The 21,106-nt window shown below is 42.6% G+C and overlaps 1 protein-coding gene across 2 annotated transcripts in view; it reads right to left on the bottom strand.

Annotated features, from left to right (window-relative positions):
• Window positions 1–21,106, bottom strand: part of LOC144607150 (insulin receptor-like) — a 230,399-nt gene that overhangs the window by 52,037 nt on the left and 157,256 nt on the right. For both annotated transcript variants that reach the window (XM_078423787.1, XM_078423789.1), the window contains exon 4: window positions 6,005–6,147. In XM_078423787.1, the coding sequence (XP_078279913.1) occupies window positions 6,005–6,147 (143 nt within the window). The remainder of the gene's footprint in view (window positions 1–6,004; window positions 6,148–21,106) is intronic.

Here is a 21,106-nt window from a genome sequence, read left to right as displayed (position 1 = left end):
ATTGGACAGGCAATTATGCCATCTTGAAGAACCACAGAAAGAAGCCAATTGATGCATTATGTCTATGTCTTCTCTCATTTCACGTACTTCCTGCAAACACGAATCCTTGCTATGAAAAAGATTTTCCTCATGCCATTATGGCTTTATTACAAATTATCTGAACTCCCTGTCCCCATCCTACGTCCTTTCACCAACAGAAGCTGCCACCGTATCTCTGGAGCGTGGCACTGCCTAAACCGAGAATGTGTGGATGGCCTCTGGGTTTTATTTACCCAAAAGACATGACGTGGATTAATGAAAGCAATATTGACAGGACTGTATTTTGAGTTTCTAACAAGAGTGGAAAAACCAGTGGGTGTGGTGGTTTGGACTTTTAGATGATCCTCAACAAGGATGTTAAACAGAATTAGGTCTCAAGTGGTGGGGTAATATGCTGACATACATTAAAGATTAGTCAATGTACAAAAGCAGCGAATGGCATTAAATGGGTTATTTTCGTGCTGGGAGCCTGCGACTAGTTTGGTGCTACAGAGGTTAGTGCTAGGACAGCTGCTCACAATCTGCATTGATGATTTAGATTTAGTGTAAAATATCTACGTTTTCAAATTCACAAAGCTGGATCTCAATGTGAGATGCGAAGACGATGCAGGGAAGTTTCTGGTGGATAAAGACGGGTGAAGTGAATGAGTGAGGACAAGGCAAATAGAATACAGTGACGCCAAATATGAGGTTTTTGACTTTGTTAGAAAACCCCCCCCAGAAAAAAAAAAATGTTTTTTTGCATGGTAAGGAAGCAAGATATTTTGGCCTGCATTACAAGATAAATTGAGTGCAAGAGCAAAGATATCTTACGGCAGTTTAGTGAGACTGCACGTGCAATACTGTATAGAAATTTGGTCAACGTAACTAGGGATAAATATACACTTGCAATAGGAATGCTATGAAGGTTCGCTAGATTAATTTCTGGGATCCTATAAAAAGAAGTTAAGGACACTGGGCCTCCGCTCTCTGCCGTTTAGGACTGTGAAAGCAATCTCATAAAACGTATGGAATTTGACAGCATAGATGCACGGGTGATGTTTCTCCTGGCTGGAGTGTCTACAGTCGGGAGACAGTCTCAATCTAAGTGGTCGCCCATTCAGGCAAGAGAGGAGATAAAATCTTTTCACATAGGAATGAATTTTTAGGATTCTTTACCCAAGAGGGCAATGAAGGCTCAGTTGATGATTATTTTCAAGACCGAGAGTGATTTTTTTGAGAGATTAACGAAATATAGGGAAATTGGGAAGGAAAGGATTAGTGAAGGAAAACAGCACATCCAAAGGATGGCCTACTCTGCCAAAATCTTACTGAATGTGCAGGAAAGTAGAGGCAATATTTCTAAGATGGAGATTGATAGATGTTTGATTAGCACGGGTGTCAGGGGTTATGGGGAGAAGGCTGGAGAATGGGGTTGAGAGGGGAAGGTAGGTCAGCCATGATTGAATGACAGAGTAGACTGGATGGGCCGAAATGCCTAATTCTGCTCCAATGACTTATAAACCTATCTAAAGGGATCATCTGGAGACACAAGGAACTGCAGATGCTAGAACCTTGAGCAAAACTCAAAATGCTGGAGGAACTCAGTGGTACGTACGGCAGCCTCTGCAGAGGGAATGAACAGGTGACGGTGGTTAAATGGCCTACTTTTTTTAAAAAAATGTTCTTTCTGACTCTAGTCCATGAAGACTTACTTGATGTCTAGCCCTAATGGTAGTCTATGAAGATCAGTTCCAATGCTATGGGAGACTAGTGCCTGGACTTGGTCTGCTTGGTTCAGCTACTTACTGGTAATCAGGGAGAAGTGTGTTTATATCTAAACTAAAACAGGTGATTTGAGGTCAGCATGTTCCATGTAAAGACAGGATGTGGTTCACACTTAAGGCTATTATAAACAGCAATTCCCAGTCTAAACAGTTGCAGGAACCGGATACAGATGCTATCACCAGAGAATATACAGTGGACACGCTGCTCCATGCACCTCTTAAACAGAACGGCTACAAGCCAAGATAGCAGGTCAACTCTGAGAATAAGGAGGTGGAAAGTGGGCAAAATCAAATGTTTATTTTTGAAAATTCTTGAAAGAAATTAAGTATCACTTGATTATGCATCACCTCAGATTTTACTTGGACTTCAGTGTTCAATTTTGATGACCTCTTTGCAAATAAAGTGGACACGCTGCAAGTCAAAGGGCAGCAGGAGTTCATAAATGGTGGAGGATAAAGTGGCCTCGTTAAGGGGTAGAAAAAAAGACACAGAATGGAGAAACAAATATAGTGCATGCCTTAAATTAAACTCGGTGGGAATTGGATAGCTATTAATAAGAATGTGTTTACAAAGTGATAAATATGTGGAATGAGATTTGAGTTCTCTGAAAGCGTTGCTGCTAATTTACATTCAGACATCAGATGGTGCTTTCAGACTGCAGATCCTTCATCTGCAATAGCAAAACAAAAGTCTTTCAAAAATTAAGGGCTTTTCATATAAATATTTACATGCTCAAAAGCCAAAGGATGAGGTACTACGATACTCTTGCCAAATTCTTATACTTCTGGTACCTGAGCTCCCACAATACAGCATCCAAATATGTTTGTAATGTTCCAAAGCCATTTTGCTTTCGTCAATCTGTTTGGCTGTTTTTTTCCAAACATTCATAACTCTCCGTAAGCAAGTTACTACCAGTTTTAAATTAAATTATTTTGTTCTGTTTTCCTGGTTCACTTGATGCATTTATCTACCTTAACTTTTCTATTGGATTTAATATTGTTAACGGATCTTTCTTTACAAAAGATCAATTTTGCCAAACTTTCCTTCATTATTAGTTTATTGGTGAGTTGATTAGGTAGTCCAATTAATATGTATAACTCATAAGTTCATGTAATAGGAGCAGAATTAGGCCTTTCGGCCTATTAAGTCTACTCCGCCATCCAACAATGGCTGATCCATCTCTCCCTCTTAATCCCATTCTCCTGCCTTCTCCCCAGAACCCCCAACACCCCTAGCCACTGACTTGGCCTCCACAGCCAACTGTGCCAATGAATTCCACAGATTCATCACCAGGAAAAAAAGACAATTCTGGATTTAGTGTTGTGTAATGAACCGGATTTGATAAGGAAGCTCAAGGTAAAGGAACCACTAGGAGGTAGAGACTCACTTCAACAGTATGGAAGATGGATCAGCTTCTACATGTATCTGTTCTACATGTGCATCTATATACTAAAACTCTCGTTTGTTTGTTTGTTTGTGACTGAACTACAGCCAAAACGGTACACGATGGCGCGACAATTTTAGGCCCACCTTACTAATCGTCGTCGCTTTAACGGTACTGCAAGTAGTTTTATTGAAATTGGTGTTATATTTTTTGTTATTCACATTTTAAAGTTTAAATCTATCTCCGAGGGAGGGAGGGGGGAGGAGCGAGGATAAGAGGGTTGAGGGGGATGGAGTGGGGGAAGGGGAAGGGGGAAGGGAAGGGCGGGAAGGGGAATGGGGGAGGGGAATGGAATGGGGAGAGGGGAAGGGAATGGGGGAGGGGAAGGGAATGGGGGGAGGGGAAGGGAATGGGGGAGGGGAAGGGAATGGGGGGAGGGGAAGGGAATGGGGGAGGGGAAGAGGGGAGGGGGAGGGGGAGGAGGGGAGGGGGGGAGGAGATGGTGCTGCACCAATGCAGGAGAGGTTTGGGCCCAACGGGTCCACTTGGTCCAGTTCGTTTTTAAAACTGCTTCACCATGATGTAGGCATTGCAAGCAGACAGTTTACTCCCCTCCCTCAGTGCTATCTCAAGATTTCTCACTGCCAACATATTTGTTATCAGAAGATGCACAATTTTTCAACTAATCTGCAATGCTCATTAAAATTGATGAAAATGTTTTAGGCCAACCCAGCTGCACTGTCGATTGATATTCATTGCACATCTTTTACTACAGTCTTTCTCTCTTTATAACTTTGAATATTTGACCAATTTAATAGTTGTTTTGCCATGATGTCATCAAATTAAATTGTCAAATACAATTTAATCCCTTGGGGTGGGAGCTGCTTTACGTCCTCGTCTTCCACCCTGGGTGGTTCAACGGAACTGGCAAAATCTGCAGCAAAGCGTCAACTACGGTACTCTGAAGCACCAATTGCCACTTTTGATTGTTGTGGTTGACGTACGAAAGAAAGAAAGGATTTAATCCCTTAATATGCTAAAATATATTTATAAGCCAACCGTTAACAAAAATATGTATTTATTTAATTAGTGAATCTTTGCTATGCCTTAAGGTTTTCACAGTGTGATCCTGACACAATTAATGCAAGGAGTTGTGATCTCATTTCATTTCCATTTCTGATACAGTCAGGCCTCCATTTCATATTGATATATCCTTTAAACAACCTAAATTATCCTTCGAAAAAACCCAAACCATCTTTAAATATGACAATTATCCTTTAAACATCTTAAAGTATCTTCTATTTTAAAGCTGCCTGCGGCTCGCAATGTGATTTATGTCACCCTAACGCATCTGTTCATACTTTTGTTAATAACGAGAGGCATACGGCACACATATTCTGTCTCTCTCATCACTCTCTTATTTCCTTCCAGCCCATGCAACTGTTGCTTCCCCTGCACTATGAGCGGCTTTGCCCTTACGCCCGTGTCTCTCTGAGGCACAACCGCCCAGCTCTTCCCTGAACTGCAAACTATTGTGACGCCTTCATTCAGATATTACAACACAATTATAAAGTTGCGGGAACCATATAAGTCAAGGTGTAACGCTGAATCTTCTCCCTCCAAATCCCTAAGTTTAATAATTAATCAATAATTCTTGGGAGGATATCACTCACGGTCGAGTGCAACATTTAAGTCCTCGTTCTGAAGGTCTTCATTATCTTCTCAAATTCTTCAGTTTAAAAGAAACATTTACCACATGGAAATGCAGAAAATGTACGCTGGGAATAATTGGGCTTTTAGAATCAAGATTATAATATTGTATAGCATTGACTTTCAAAGTCTAGAGGAAAGGTGAATAGTGGAATAGACTTGAGGGGCTGAATGGTTCATTTTTATTCTTTACTTATGACCAGCTGCTTCATAATCTCATCATGGGAAAAGCTCCTCAAAGAAGGAGAAATATATTAAGCTTTGTTACATAATGCATTGGAACTTCACCAATTATCTAATTAAACTTTCGTTGAAACTTGAATTAATCTAGACAGACAGTGGGAAAATTAGTCACCCAGAATCTTTATAAAAAAGCAAATACTGGCATCAAGGAGGTATATTTCTGTGGGAAAGAGTTAGCTTCTTACATTTTCTTCCTGTGAAATAACTTACAGATCAACTATATTGCCAATACCGTGCACAAATATTCAGCTGTATTTTAATAAGTACAGAAAAATGTTTCTTTAGGAATTGGTTTGCAAGTTCACTCACACTGAAGCAGACATATTAGAGAAATACAACTTCAGCCTGAGATAAAGCCACAGAAGACCGCGGCTGCAGGAATCTGGAGCAAAATTAAAACTGATGGAAGAACTCAGCAGGTTAAGCAGGAACAGATGGTTGAAGCGAGACACAAAATGTTGGAGTAACTCAGCAGGACAGGCCCCAAGCATCTCTGGAGAGAAGGAATGGGTGACGTTTCGGGTCGAGATCCTTCTTCAGACTGAGAGTCAGTCTGAAGAAGGGTCTCGACCCAAAAAATCAGTCTGAGGAAAGGTCTCGACCCGAAACATCACCCATTTCTTCTCTCCAGAGATGCTGTCTGACCCGCTGAGTTACTCCAGCATTTTGTGTCTATCTTCGATTTAAACCAGAATCTGCAGTTCTTTCCTACACGGGATGGTTGAAGCTTCAGGTCAAGACCTTACACCTGAAATGCCGACCGTCTCTTTGTCGCCACAGATGCTGCTTAACCCGATGAGTTTATTCAGCAGTTTGTTTGTAACATCCTGAGATGACCCTGTACAGGTTTGCCGAACTTACTTCCTCCACGGATGTTGATGACCAGGCTGCCTTTGATGACGGTGCAGCCTCGGAGGTCTTGAGCAGCTGTCACAGATTCTATGGTCTTTAAATTCACCGAGCATATCTTTGGGCACAGACCAGTACAAGGTGAACAAAGAAGGCTGACAAAAGAAACAGAAGAAACAATTATTATTACTCATTGCAAGTACAAGAAGACATGGTTTCTGTCTTCATTGAACTATATATCTGACTATATATCTAGTCAGGCTCCATTATCAGCACTGCATTCATACAAGTGCACAAGAGAAACCCTGTTAATATTGGAGACTGGACCTCTACAGTCCATTCCAAGTACCAGTTTAGTGGAAACCACCAAAGCAAACATTAAAAAAAATAAAATTATGGCCATATTGAGAACAGTAACTTCCATGATGTGCTCACAAACACACAATATCGATGGAAGGAGTTGTGGACCATATCCATTGAATGGAACAAATATCGCTAATCCCATAGTAGTGTCCGTTTATTCAGTTGGCATTCATTCAAAATAACGAGGGTGTTCTCGGTAGCATGCAGTCAAAGCAACAGGTTCAAACATAAAAGTCATACAGAAGTCATGCAGGCTGCGACTGTGGGGAGAAGCAGATTTAACATTTCAGGTCAATGACCATTCATTTGGCACAGTCCATGTGTTGGGTCTGATTGAGCACAAACAAACCTGGTGCCAGCACTCTGGTTCTACTCTAATCCCAGAGCACTGCCTACCAGGGCAGCACCAGTGGGATCAATTGCAATAGAGGCCTCCACTTCACCGCCGATCCATGAGGTGGATTGGGCTGAGAGTGGGCAACGGGCCTCAGCTGCTGCAGAACCTGACTCCCTGCTGCTGCTGGAACAAAACTGATGGGCTTCACAGCTCGTTGCTGTCAAAAGTTTTTTCATCTGTTTTAAATGTATTCAATGACACTTTGAAACAGTTTAAATAATTTTAAATACATCTAGTTAAAATACTTAAAAAGTGAAAGAAAGAAAATGAAAACAAATAAATTAATGCAAATTCATATTCGAAATGACGATCAGCTATCCTATTACCCCATGAATTGCATCCCGCTTCTGAACTCAGTATAATCTGGAACTGCCACTGGGAGTCGGTGTGAGTCTAACAGCAGAATGGGAGGTCAACTGTGTAAATATCAAAGGCACTGGAGGGCGAATGGACTACAGTTTCCCCACAGAAACTCCAACCAAATTAGAGAGCTTCATTTCTCTCTCCACAGATGTTACCTGCCCTACTGAATATTTCTGTATTCTCCATTCAGATTTTTAAAAATTATTTGCATGTGTTTTGGTTAGATAACACACCAAACAGATAATCCCATCATTTATTTTTCAAATTTTGGGAGCCTGCTGCACACATATTAATCCTCACCTGCAGAAACAAAAGTATTTTACAAGACATCTTCACGAAATAATAGGAGATATACAAATGCTACCTTCAATCTATTGACTCAAACAAAAAAAATAGACGAGATCACTGTACTGTTAAAGGACAGAAGAGACACTAAGCAAAGATCCCCTTCAAATCTTTCAAAGATCCTTTGAGATTATTTTGAAGAACACCGGGGAAGTTGTATCTCAAGTAATATTGTTAGACTAAGCCAGGTATCATTTTGCTGTTTGTGGGTGCTTGCTGTGCACAAATTGGCAGTCAAGTTTTCTACTTTACTACAACAACTACAAAATTCAACAGTACTTCCAGCTGTGAAATGCTTTGAGATGCCCTGTACTTTTGACAGGTGCTATAATTATACCCGAGTTTACTTTTTTAAATAGGCAAAATAAACCACTGCCTTGACCTACTATAAAAATCTGTAGAGTAAGAAAATAACTGCAGAGGCTGGTACAAATCGAAGGTATTTATTCACAAAATGCTGGAGTAACTCAGCAGGTCAGGCAGCATCTCAGGAGAGAAGGAATGGGTGACGTTTCGGGTCGAGACCCTTCTTCAGACTCCAGCTGAGTTACTCCAGCATTTTGTGAATAAATGACATCTGTAGAGGTGTATTAAACATTGACTGTGTGAAAAGCCAGTGTCTGTTCTGGTCATGAACCTGTGGCACCGCGATACAATAGCACCGCAGGTGTCAGGCGGCACATGAGATAAGTGCTCCCTCTGCTCAAACATCAGTGCAAGTTCTGTGGAAGGAGAGGCAGATGGTAAGGCAGGAACTGGAGCAGAGAGGACAGGATGGGCCTCAGTTCTCAACCTACCCTGTTCAAAACATACGCCACTGTTATTCCAACACCTCTCCTCACCAAATGCTTGGGTTCTGTCTCCCCCACCCCATCCGTAGCCATAAGTCAAAATGGCTGATAACATCCTTAGTCTGGACTTGGGAATTCTTTTTAGCTGCTAACAATACGAAGAAGGGCCTCGACCCGAAACATCACCCATTCCTTCTCTCCAGAGATGCTGCCTGTCCTGCTGTCCAGCATTTTGTGTCCATCATTGGTGGAAACCAGCATCTGCAGTTCATTCCTACACAATATATAATGCCTGATTGGTTGCAACCAGTGAATGTCAGTGATAGGTACAAAATACTGGAGTAACTCAGCGGGTCAGGCAGCATCTCTGGAGAAAAGAGGTGACGTTTCGGGTTGAGACCCTTCTTCAGACTTCAGGATCACTGTCAGTGATTCCTGGATGATCTCCAGGATTGGTGGCAAGATCACAAGACAGTATAGGTTTTTGAGTGTAATGATGACCAAGGTTTTTTAAGGCATAAGTGATGGTTAAGTCTTCGTTTATTCAATTTTTTGGAGATCTACTGAAGTTGGTACACAAGAAGACATCTGCAATACGGCTCTGTGATAGAAACACATGAAATTTCCTGCATCTTATCATATCATATCATATATATACAGCCGGAAACAGGCCCTTTCGGCCCTCCAAGTCCGTGCCGCCCAGCGATCCCCGTACATTAACACAATCCTACACCCACTAGGGACAATTTTTTACATTTACCCAGCCAATTAACCTACATACCTGTACGTCTTTGGAGTGTGGGAGGAAACCGAAGATCTCGGAGAAAACCCACGCAGGTCACGGGGAGAACGTACAAACTCCTTACAGTGCAGCACCCGTAGTCAGGATCGAACCTGAGTCTCCGGCGCTGCATTCGCTGTAAAGCAGCAACTCTACCGCTGCGCTACCGTAAGAAGAATCTTCTTCTTTCCTATGTTTTACCGGTCGCTCACAAACTGGTCAATACATAACTGAGCACGACTTTCAGTCCCCAGCACCAAACGAATGATTTTTCAAAGATATTCAAATAGTCAAAAAAATCAACACACACAGAAAACATAATTAAATTGTGGTGCTTTTCATGAGCAACCAAGGAGTTATTTTGCAGGCCTTGCAGTACTTTTGAAATATAAGCATTCTTGTAATGTAGAAAGCAGCAGCCAATTTGCACACAATAAGCTCTCACAAACAGCAATGCGACAAATGGTTAAATAATCCGGTTCAGATATATTGATTGAGGAATAAATGTTGCAGGCACTGAGAAAATTCCCTTCTTCCCCCTTGATCTTCTGTCCACCCGAAACATAAAACACGGTGAAAAAATACTCATTTAGAAGATGGTTTAATATCTCTTTTAAGAGCACTACCTCAGTACAGCTTTAGAGAATCATCCAAGATTATCTACTCTGAACTAACAACCTTTTGACATAAGGTCTGAGAGCTGTGGAGGACACCGTGTTACTAAAATATGGAGTTATTTCCTCAGGTCCTGCCTAAAATCAGACACGCAGCTACATAATCTGCCTTCAATGAAATAATTGTAGAATCATGGAATTGCAAAGACAAAAACAGTTAAGTATATGCCAGGTACGTCACAGAAAAAACAAGTCAAATGCCTGATGAGCCAAAGGGTAAGACTATTAAACTTTGAGGAAGATATGCACAGTGGCGTGGATTTTCTCCGAGATCTTCGGTTTCGTCCCACACTCCAAAGACATACAGGTGTGTAGGTAAATTGGCTTAGTAAATGTGGAAAAAACTGTTCCTAGTGTGTGTGTAGGATAGTGTTAATGTGCGGGGATCGCTGGTCGGCGCGGACTCAGTGGGCCGAAGGGCCTGTTTCCGCGCTATATCTGTAAACTAATAAACTAAACAGAAGAAGCAAACTTTAAGATGGGAAGTGTAGAACTTGTGCAGCTGAAAGCACCAACTTCCAGAGCTGAATTTAAGGAAGATTGCACGTGAGAACAAAAGTCAAGAGTATGAAGGTGTTCTGGTCAGAGATAAGATCCCGCCAGTGATGGGGATGAGAGCGTTTTGCTTTGAGGCTTAAGGTCGCGGTTTTAATTATTGTTCAGGGTGTCTTGGAACTGAATGCATTAACTCTGATGTAGGGTGAGAGATCAAATTAAGCCTCCAGTTCTGATGTTTGTTTTGACAGCGCTGCAAATTATTCTGAAATATTAATAATGACAAGACTGGAAACAAAGTACCGTCTTAGCATCATCAGTAGTTCATTTTAGAAACAAGAACAAGATATTAACTGGCAATTAATGTCACCAACTGGTCAACAAGCCTCTGTATGTGCTGGAGCCAAATAAAAACGTCTAAATAAAACTTGATTATGTAAGTAAGCAAGCTTGCTCAACAGATCAGACCTGTTCCTAAGAAGGAGACGTTCCTGTATGACATTCACAAAAGCAGATTAAACTGTTCTGCAGTTATCTCCTTCTTAGGAAGTCCCCCAGGATTGAGGATAACTTGCTTCCACTCCATTTCTGAAGTGTGGGAAATACTGTGTGCAAATCCATTCAATATGGGATGGCCATTACACATCAAGTTACCAGACAGGCTGGACAAATTGAAGTCCTGGATCAGAGGAAGGCAGTTCATGACAATTGGAGCACAGGAACTGAGCGCGGCAGGGTGGTACAGCGGTAGAGTTGCTGCCTTACAACGCCAGAGACCCGGGCTTGATCCCGACTAAGGGTGCTATCTGTACGGAGTTTGTACGTTCTCACCCTTCACATGTGTGGGATTTCTCCGGCATTTTGGTTTCTTCCGACACTCCAAAGAGGTACAAGTTTGTAGGTTAATTGGCTGAGTTAAATTGTAAACTGTGCGTGAAGGATAGTGTTGGTGTGTGGGGATCGTTGGTCGGTGCGGACTCGGTGGGCCGAAGGGCCTGTTTCCACACGGCATCTCTAAACTAAACTAAGCTATACACGTGGTAAGTCAAGTCAAGTCAAGTCAATTTATTTGTATAGCACATTTAAAAACAACCCACGTTGACCAAAGTGCTGCACATCTGACCAGGAAAAAAAAGAAACATACAGTGGCAGGCAGCCAAACACAACGGCGCGGCCATCTTGAACAAAATGTTAATTCAATCACCCACAGTCCAACAATAAAAGCACTAAACAGGCACCCAAAATTACCCAACCCCAAAAACCCCCCAAAACACAGTCCAACAATACAAGCATTAAATAGGCACTCAAATCACACACCCCAAAACCCCCAAAAACACAGTCCAACAATAAAAGCATCAAACAGGCACTCAAACCACCCAACCCCCAAAACACACAAAAAAAGAAACATCCATCAAAGAAACATCCATCACAGTGAGTCTCCTCCAGTCCTCTCTCTCCTCACTGTGATGGAAGGCCACAATGTCTTTCCCTTCTCCCGCTGTGCCTCGCCCGCAGTCAGGTTGGGTAAAGTGATTGAAACAGCACCAAAGAAACTGAAGCGATGCAAAGGAACCACATCAATGTAAGTTGTTGTTGACTGTAGCCTTCAGATTGTATGGAGGGCAACAGTTGAGTTTTCAGTGGACATTTTTGTTTATGGTAGTTACTCAAAGAATGGGAGTAAATTACAGGGTTGATGGACTGACCAGTAATTTATAGATTCAGAAATTCCTGTAAATTAACAGTGCAGCCAATCACCAACGTTCTTTTTTAATCTCTTTCCCTCCATTAGAAAGATGGAGAGTTAGAACAAAATTAGATAGGATCATGCAGCCTACCGGCTAATACTGTTTGGTTTAGCAACAATGAGCTCATGGCATTTATTATATAGTTAAAACACTGGCTTGAAAAGAGGGTAAAGTACAACCATTGACATGCTTATGCCTCCTTTGGTAAGGCACACTTGAGCACTAGAATCCTGCTCATCACTGTAGTTCAGTGAGGTGATCTTCCCGAAAAGGCTAAAATTCTTAATTCTTAACGAACCCAAGAAGCTATTCTGTTTTACAGTCTAGAAACCATTAGTTATTCTCTCACGGAATGGTGGACAGTCATTTAGCTTCATTCAAAAGGGTTGTAGATCTGAAACTCTGTACTCCAGAGGGCTCTGGCTGCATGATCATTGACACTTTAGACATACAGCGTGGAAACAGACCCTTCGGTCCGCCGAGTCTGCACCGACCAGCGATCACCCCGTACACTAGCACCACCCTACACACTAGGGACAATTTACAATCTTTACCGAAGCCAATTAACCTACAAACCTGTACGTCTTTGGAGTGTAGGAGGAAACCGGAGCACCCGGAGAAAACCCACGCGGTCACAGGGAGAATGTACAAACTCCATATAGACACCATCCATAATCAGGATCAAACCCGGGTCTCTGGAGCTGGAAGGCAGCAACTCTACCGCTGCGCCACTGTGCTGCCCAGTGAGGATATTCAAGATGTAGACAAATAGATTTTTGGACTCCAGTGGAATTATGAATGTAAAAATAGGATGGTAATAGAAATGACATCGAAGACTGGCCATGAACGACAGAGCAGAGTCAATTAATGGAATAATCAGCTTCTATTTCTTACATCCTTTTGTTAGCTATCTAGTTACCAAACTATATCAACAAATGGGACATCTTGTAATCATGAAAAGTCTGCTCAACTTCCTCCCAATCCCATCATTCACTCTAAATAAAATGTTGAAGTCAATCCCAATAATAATGGAGATTAATTCCTCTCCTTGTTTTACAGTTTACGGACGTGTTAAAGCCAGGGCTAGGCTTCAATTAAGAACACTTAGTCACAAACAACAAATCAACCTAATGCTTCAGAAGTACCAATGTCTGCAGAATGACATGGCCGCAGTAAGTGGGCAGATGGAAGTCCTTCTGCCCACGGATGCGGGCAATTAAAAGGAGACAATTACTTGTTAAACAAGAACAAAGAGGAATACCGAGGGAGTGTGCCCTGGGTTAAGTGAAGCATGCACCCATTGCACCTCACCTCAGGACAGCTGCACTTCTCTTTGTTGCGATCGTCACGATCTTAGTTGGGAAGTGCCGAGCATCCAACAAAATGAACAGTTTAGTCACTTGGGATCACTGCTCAGCTACTATTTTTCTCAGGGCATTTCCCCCCACCCTTCCATATTGTACATCTGCCAAGAAATTTGGCTTGAATGGTAAAAGGCGAATCAAGTAAAGATGGCAACACATGAAGCTACAATACGATGTCTCAGAAACATCTCAAAGATGTTTACAGACAATCATTTACTTTCATGACTGCTCAATGGCATGGCAATAAAACCAGTCACTCTTATGTCAGCAACGATACACATGGTCCCATATCCCATTTAAGTGAATGTGAAATATCTTAAGGCATTTTTGAATTATTATTGTTTTATTAACATTATTCCTTACCTAGATTACCAAAGCAGATTAAATGATCATTATCAAAATAAGATATTAACATGGACTTCACTTTATAAGTCAGTGTATTTACATTTGATACCAAACTTGGAAGGGGAGGGGGAACAAAGTGAGGAGAACAGTGAAGGAAGTCAGGAGGATAAAGAAAGGTTGTAAAACGGACAGAGGTGGCAACAAAACATTGCACCAAAGATTGTGAAGTGATACGTCCTGGAAGACGAACAAGGGCAGGCAACAGAATTCCAATTTTAATGCAGAATTAGAAAGACTTGGGAGCACAAGAATATGTGCAGATGTTTGAAAGTAGCAAGCGAGGCTGAGAAAGCAATTATAACGTTTTTTTTTTAAAATCCGGCCATTCGGCCCATCAAGAGTACTCTGCCATTCAAATGATAGCTGATCTATCTTTCCCTCTTAACCCCATTCTCCAGCCTTCACCTCATAACGCCATGCTAATCAAGAATCTACCAATATCTGCCTTAAAAGTACTCAATGACTTGGCCTCCACAGCCTTCTGTGGCAATGAATTCCACAGATTCACCACCCTCTGGCTAAAGAAATTCCTCCTCATCTCCTTCCTAAAGGTACGTCCTTTTATTCTGCGGCGATGGCCTCTGGTCCGAGACTCTCCCACCAGTGGATACATCCTCTCCATATCCAAGCCCTGCTGCAGGGTGTCGATCCAAAACCTATACATTTTGCCTCCTCAGATGCTGCTCGACCCATGGAGTTCCTCCAGTGTGCTGCTATTAGCTCTTCAAGGGGTTGTTGTTGTCTTTCAGCAGAAACTTACATTGTGGTTATGTTCCACACCTTGTGATTTTGTGGTCTGGACTGTTCATGAGTATATTGAATGCTAAATTCATTACGGCTACTGGGAAGCCTGAGTTCAAATAATGAAATTGTCACAAAGTTCTAGCATCAGCAATGGTGGTCATGCAACAAGCATTTAACACACTGCAGTAATGAGGTACTGTTGCTGTGTCAGCAGAGCTGTCTTTAAAAATAAGTTAAACTCAGACCATGGACGCCCTCGCTGGTTGAGGTAAAAGATCCCTGAACTGTTCTTTTTCACCCAGGAGACTTATCTCTCAACAAACATAAAAATAACACGGGCAATTTTACACTGCTACAGTAGGCTGCTACATTTTCTATGTTACTACAGTAACATACTGTACTTCAAAATGCACGTTACTTGTTATAAAGACATTTGTAACACTGCCTCTCTTTTGTGGCAGAAATCCCAACCAGTCTAATTCCTACTTTATCAGAGTCAGTACACATTTATCTCTTGTTGAATTTAAACAAAGGAATGAAACAGTAACACAAAACAGGAAGATTCCAAATGGGGGGACAAAAACTGTAGATGATACAGGTGTTCTCTGTACGGAGTTTGTACGTGTTCCCTGTGACCGCGTGGGTTTTCTCCTGGTGCTCCAGTTTCCTCCCACACTGTAAATTTTAGTCTAAAAGTCTAAATTTTGTACACAGGAAGCCTTTGTTTTGGACACATCAAGCCGATGACTGCAAAGTTGATTGAGGCTGGGCAGACAAACACCAATTAAGTTTGTCCACACTTCACAAGCTTGTCTTGTGAAGCCAGTGAAGGCCAAGGCCAAGAGCTTAGCCACTAAAAAGGACCCAAAGTGTTGGAGTAACTAAGTGAATGGATCATGCAACATCTCTGAAGAACATGGATAGGTGACCTTTCGGGTTGGGATCTTTCTTCAGACAAAGTAAAAATCAGTTTGAAGATAATCAGAATCAGTCCAAAGACTGGATAAGGTGTCGTCATCTTGCAAAATGCAAAAGGTTGGTTGATTTATAACTTTGTATGTGTTTTTTCGAAGCAAATGTTTAAAAAACTGCAGATTAGTTACGGTGTGGGTGGATGGGAACCCAATTGTGACAGAAGGGATGAAAATCGATTCTTCTTGCCAGCTGTACAGATGCTAGAACATTAACTAAAAGCCTCGTGTGCACAGTGTAATTCTGCCTTAATTGATCTACAAGGCTCAATCAAGGCTCAATCAGGACACGGCAAATCAGGACACGGCAACAGTGGGAGGTTTGAGAAAACTTAGTTGAGTTTAGTTTATTATCATAGCCACATGTACCGAGGTACAGTGAAAAGCTTTGTGTCGCATGCTATCCAGTCAATGAAAAGACTACACGTGATTACAATCAAGCTGCCACAGTGTACAGATACAGCATAAAGGGTATATAGCATTTAGTGCAAAAATAAATTCCGATAAAAGATGGTTCAAAGGTCTCCAATGAATAGTCTGCACTATAGTCAGGGCACTATACAAATGTGAATAAACATGATTATTTATTTCCTCCATTCTGCTTTGCAAATAAAACCCTCATTTGTACCTTTTGTTGCCCTTGAAGCTCCTCACTAACTGTCCCTATCAGTCTGAAGTCATTCAACAGTTTGCTGGCCATGTCTGAAGTTGGACTGTCTCTTGATGCTGCCCAGAGTAACTCAGCGGGACAGGCAGCATCTCTGGATAGTAGGAACGGATGACATTTCAGGTCGAGACCCGTCTTCAGACTGAGTAGTCAGGGGAGAGGGAGACATGGAGATGTGGAAGGATAAGGTGTGAAAACAAGAGATCAAAGGGGATGCGGTACGAAAGAAAATGTAGAATGGATCATCGTCAGCTGAGGGAAAGGTGACAATGAGGCACACAATCAGTAAAATTCAATCAGGACAGGAAAACTAGTCGGAGAACTCGGAAAGGCAGAGGGATGGAGAGAGAGGGAAAGCAAGAGTCTCCCATCTCCCGTGTTCTTGAACACTACCTTGGGTCCCAGTTAACCAGAGGCTCAATTTTTAAAATTCTCATTCACGTTTTCAAATCCCTCCATAGCCTCCTCCCTCTCTAACCTATTTCAGTTTGACAATCCACTGGGATATCTTTGATCAATTCTGGCGTCTCCAAAAAAACACTAACCTCAGCAATTCTCGCTCTCAACCCCTCTGGGTCTTTCCGCAAAACCTGCATCCCTGATATGTCCTTCTGTGACTCAAGCCTGTTAAAGCACTCCCTGTGCGGTGGCATGGGGTGTTTTACTAAGCGAAAGAGGCTGCACAACAGCGAGTTGTCATCCCTGACATGACGTCAACAATCCATGTTCTCCAGAGATACTGCCCGGGCCACGGAGTTACCCCAGCACTTTGTGTCCATTTTAGAGAGTTGCTATTACTGTGCTTATCGGTAAAAATATTTGTAGTTACAAAAAACGTTGTACATTATTATGTAGAAGCTGCGTAGCTGCAGATCAACTTCACCAGTGCATTTAAGGTTATAAACATCACACATGTTCACTGCCAACACCACTCTGATCAGTCTATCGTGAAATCAAGTAACTTTCCCTGATGAGACACCAATCTGGATGGATGTTGCCAGCTGGAGGCCGAGGCAGAGCGTCAACCACTGCCAAATGAAAACCGCATACCCCAGCTGACCCAAGACGATGTATTTCACTGATTCAAACCAGTCCTCAGTACAAGACAAACATACCTTTGGCATTCTGCATCAAATGATATAATAAAACGCAGCCTGACACTACTGTGACAACATTAGGTAGCAGTCGTTTAGTTTAATTTAGAAATACAGCACGGAAACAGGCCCTTCGGCCCACCGAGTCCGCACCGACCAGGGACAAGTCCGTACACGAGCACTATCCCACACGCTCGGGACAATTTACAATTTTTACCAAAGCCAATTAACCTACATACCTGCACGTCTTTGAGTGTGGGAGGAAACCGGAGCACCTGGGGAAAACCCACGTGGTCATGGGGAGAACGTACAAACTCCATACAGACAGCACCCATAGTCATGATCGAACCCGGGTATCTGGCGTTGGTTGTAAGGCAGCAACTCCCCGCTGTGCCACCCAACAGGGGAGAGTTTGTAAATTTGAGTTTGTGTTTGCAGCAATTAGAAAATAAAAATGATTATTAAACACCAACTGTGCACCATAGCAACCAATTACTCCTATAATCTAATGAATATTCCAATGCCCTGATTCGCCCAACAACTGACCCCTAACTTGGTGATTGGATGTAGTCATAAATCAACGTGGGGGCAAGGTGAGTGGGACGGCTGCTCGTCTAGATCTGCAGGGCATTGGACAGGGTCACAGAGGGCAGTGGCTGCATGAAGCGAGCTGCCAGAGGAGGTAGTTGAGGCAGGTACTATAACAACATTTAAAAGGACAGGATAGGAAAGATTTGGAGGGGAGTAGGCAGGTGGGACTAGTGTAGATGGGGCATCTTGTTCAGCATGCGCAATTTGGGCCGAACAAGATGTCCCATCTACCGTGCTATAAGACTCCTTGACATACCATTACAGAGAAGTAAAGCCCCATGGGTTTTCTCCAGGGTTTTCTCCAGGTGCTCTGATTTCCACCCACATTCCAAAGACGTACAGGTTTGTATACCAATTGGCTTCGTAAAATTGTAAATTGTCCCTCGTGTGCATAGGATAGTGTTAGTGTACAGGGTTCTATATCTTCGGCACAGACTCGGTGGGCTGTATCTCTAAACTAAATTAAACTAATCCCTTTGTCAGAATTCGGAAAGAGAGAAAGTTAGTTTGTTTTAAGTTCCGGAGATGTTGGGGGAGGAATAAATAGGGCAAATGGAATATCTCTGCCACCATGACCAACGGTCATTTGATTCATCATGCATAACATGCTGTCATGCAGATCCTCAACTGTTTATCTCTTGTTTTCTTTTCTTTGGCAGTTCCTTGGATTCAAGTATGACTTGCTCCACTGCAGTTTTGTGAAGTGAGATGGCGGATGAGGCAAACTTGGAACCCAGGGAAAGCAAAAATGTAGTTAATTGCCCTCAGCAGGAAAGTGTCAAGGGAAATGCATTTGGAAATTTGGGAAAGATGTGATTTCCAATCATTTGTCTGGAAGAAATGGAAGTTAGCGGAATTGACTGGTTGACGATAAAAAGCTGCGTTGAACCGGTCACTCCTATCATCCTGAAATAGAACAACATCTGGGTCACTAAGACATCCTTGGCTTGTGCAGTTCCTCATGAATAATGATCGGCACAGTTTAATCGAAAGGGAGTCATGTTGTTCTTAAAACAGAACCCGGAAAGGAATGCTCCTAGAGAACATGAATTGTAGCAAGTCACTATAAAACAATTTGACCAAAAGATCCTGACTATGGGTGTTGTCTGTATGGAGTTTGTACGTTCTCCCTGTGACCTGCGTGGGGTTTCCGGGTGCTCCGGTTTCCTCCCACACTCCAAAGACGTACAGGTTTGTAGGCTAATTGGCTTTGGTAAAATTGAAAATGGTCCCTAGGGTGTGTAGGATTGTGTTAGTGTGCGGGGATCGCTGGTCGTTGCTAATTCAGTGGGCTGAAGGGCCTATTTCCACACTGTATCTCCAAACTAAACTAAAAGCTTTTACTTTATTCTTTCAAGGAGAAACAAGAATTTTATTTCTGGAAAGTTACATTGAATATTTTATCCACATTCTTGGTGATGGGATGGGCAAAATATTCTGTCCACTATAGCTTCTATGACTTCATTATTTCAATAAGGATCATAATAATGAAAATTTGAAGGAAGTAATTTGATCTGGACTAAATCCAGACAGATCTTCATTGGATTATCTCTTTCCTTCTTAGGCCATCGCTCTGGATCTAGAAGGACTTAGTTTAATGAAACAATGTGGAAACAGGCCCTTCCATGTCCGCGCTGACCAGCGATCCCCACACGCTAACACTATCCAACACACACTAGGGACAATTTACAATTTTACTGAAGCCACTTAGCCTACAAACCTGTACGTCTTTGGGGTGTGGGAGAAAACCGGAGCACCCGGAAAGAAACCCACGCAGGCCACGGGGAGAACGTACTAACTCCGTACATACAGCACCAATGGTCAGGATCGAACCCGGGTCTCTGCCGCTGTAAGGCAGCAACTCCACCGCTGCGCCACCATGCCGACTTGCTTTCACTCTGGTTTTGTGGATTCTGAGGAGACTGGTCTTGCCAATATGGCGGACCCTTCCACAGACGTGGCACGGGCAGCCTGGCACGGTCGGTGTTTTGGCAGGGCGTCCGTGTGTTCTTCATGCGTGAACAAAGTTCATCCCGCATGCTCATAATGTGCTTTGAGCAATGCCCAGTCAGGGACTTCCAAGAGTTAGAGGAGATATTGCACTCTCTCAAGGATGGGAATATCCCCACCCAAGGTTCCCCTCCATGGTTGCACACCGTCCTGGGGGTTCGGAAATTAATGGCCATTCCTTCATCCTAACTCCTTACCCTAGAGTACGGTGGGAATACTTTCATAAGTTCAAAAAGGTGCTTCACCGTCACTTTTTCCTCTCTCAGTTTCATGAACTCTCCTGACACAACTTATGACCCAATGATATGAACATTGAATTCTCCAATTTTAGGTAACTTTCACAAACGCTTCCCCCTCCCCACCTCCCTTTTCCATGGATAAGAATTGGTTCTGCAAACTGACAGATGGCCCAAGCCCAAGTGAAGCACTGCAAAGTGAAATAATCTTTTACGTTAAGTTGATTTATTTCCCCCCCCCCCCTCCCACATTCTGCTTTTGGATTGATAGCTTGCATGTTAAAAAGTACCTTGAAATAAAAACAAAACATGGTGGAAACACTCAGCCGGTCAGGGAGCATCTGCTGGGAAAATGACAGAATCAATGACAGAATCAATGACAGCTGCTTAGTTGTTTGAAGGTGTGCCACTGAACCATGCAAACTGGGAGGAGTGGATCACAAGCAAGTGTTGAATTAACTGATCTCAGCCGGTGTGGCTGGGGGGTGGTCTATTGACATAATAGTTGCTGGAAATTTGACATAAAAGAGAACTCTAAGCAGGGCAGGAATCATCTCTGGAGAGAACTATGTTCACAGTTCCTGCCTTGTTTCTCACTCCAAAGATAGTCACAAAGTGCTGGAGTAACTCAGTGGGTCAGGCAGCATCTCTGGAGAAAATAGGTGACGTTTCAGGTCGAGACAATGTAAATGGATATTTTTAAGCCAGGGATAGATAGATTCTTGATTAGTACGGTTATCGGGGGTTATGTGGGGAGAAGACCAGAGAATGGGGTTAAGAGGGAAAGATAGATCAGCCATGATTGCATTGCATAAGTAGACTTGATGGCCTAATTCTGCTCCCATCACTCGTGAACATATGAGGCCCTCTCTCCTCTATTCTCTCTCCTCTATTTTCATTCATTTCCTTCTTCAGGTCATCTTGTTTACAGAACAGAGGCAATTAACAAATTTTCATTAATCCTTTTGGAGTGGTAAACGTGCCTGTGCCATTCACACTGCCAGACTTTGTTTTATCCGACATAGTCTCCAAAATTATAGCCCCATCCCCCCCCCCCCCCAAATGTTCCCTTTGC

This window comes from Rhinoraja longicauda, chromosome 28 (assembly GCF_053455715.1).
Source record: "Rhinoraja longicauda isolate Sanriku21f chromosome 28, sRhiLon1.1, whole genome shotgun sequence".
Classification (NCBI taxonomy): domain Eukaryota; kingdom Metazoa; phylum Chordata; class Chondrichthyes; order Rajiformes; family Arhynchobatidae; genus Rhinoraja; species Rhinoraja longicauda.
Note: the sequence above shows the minus strand (reverse complement) of the source record. Positions and strands in the feature narration are given on the sequence as shown.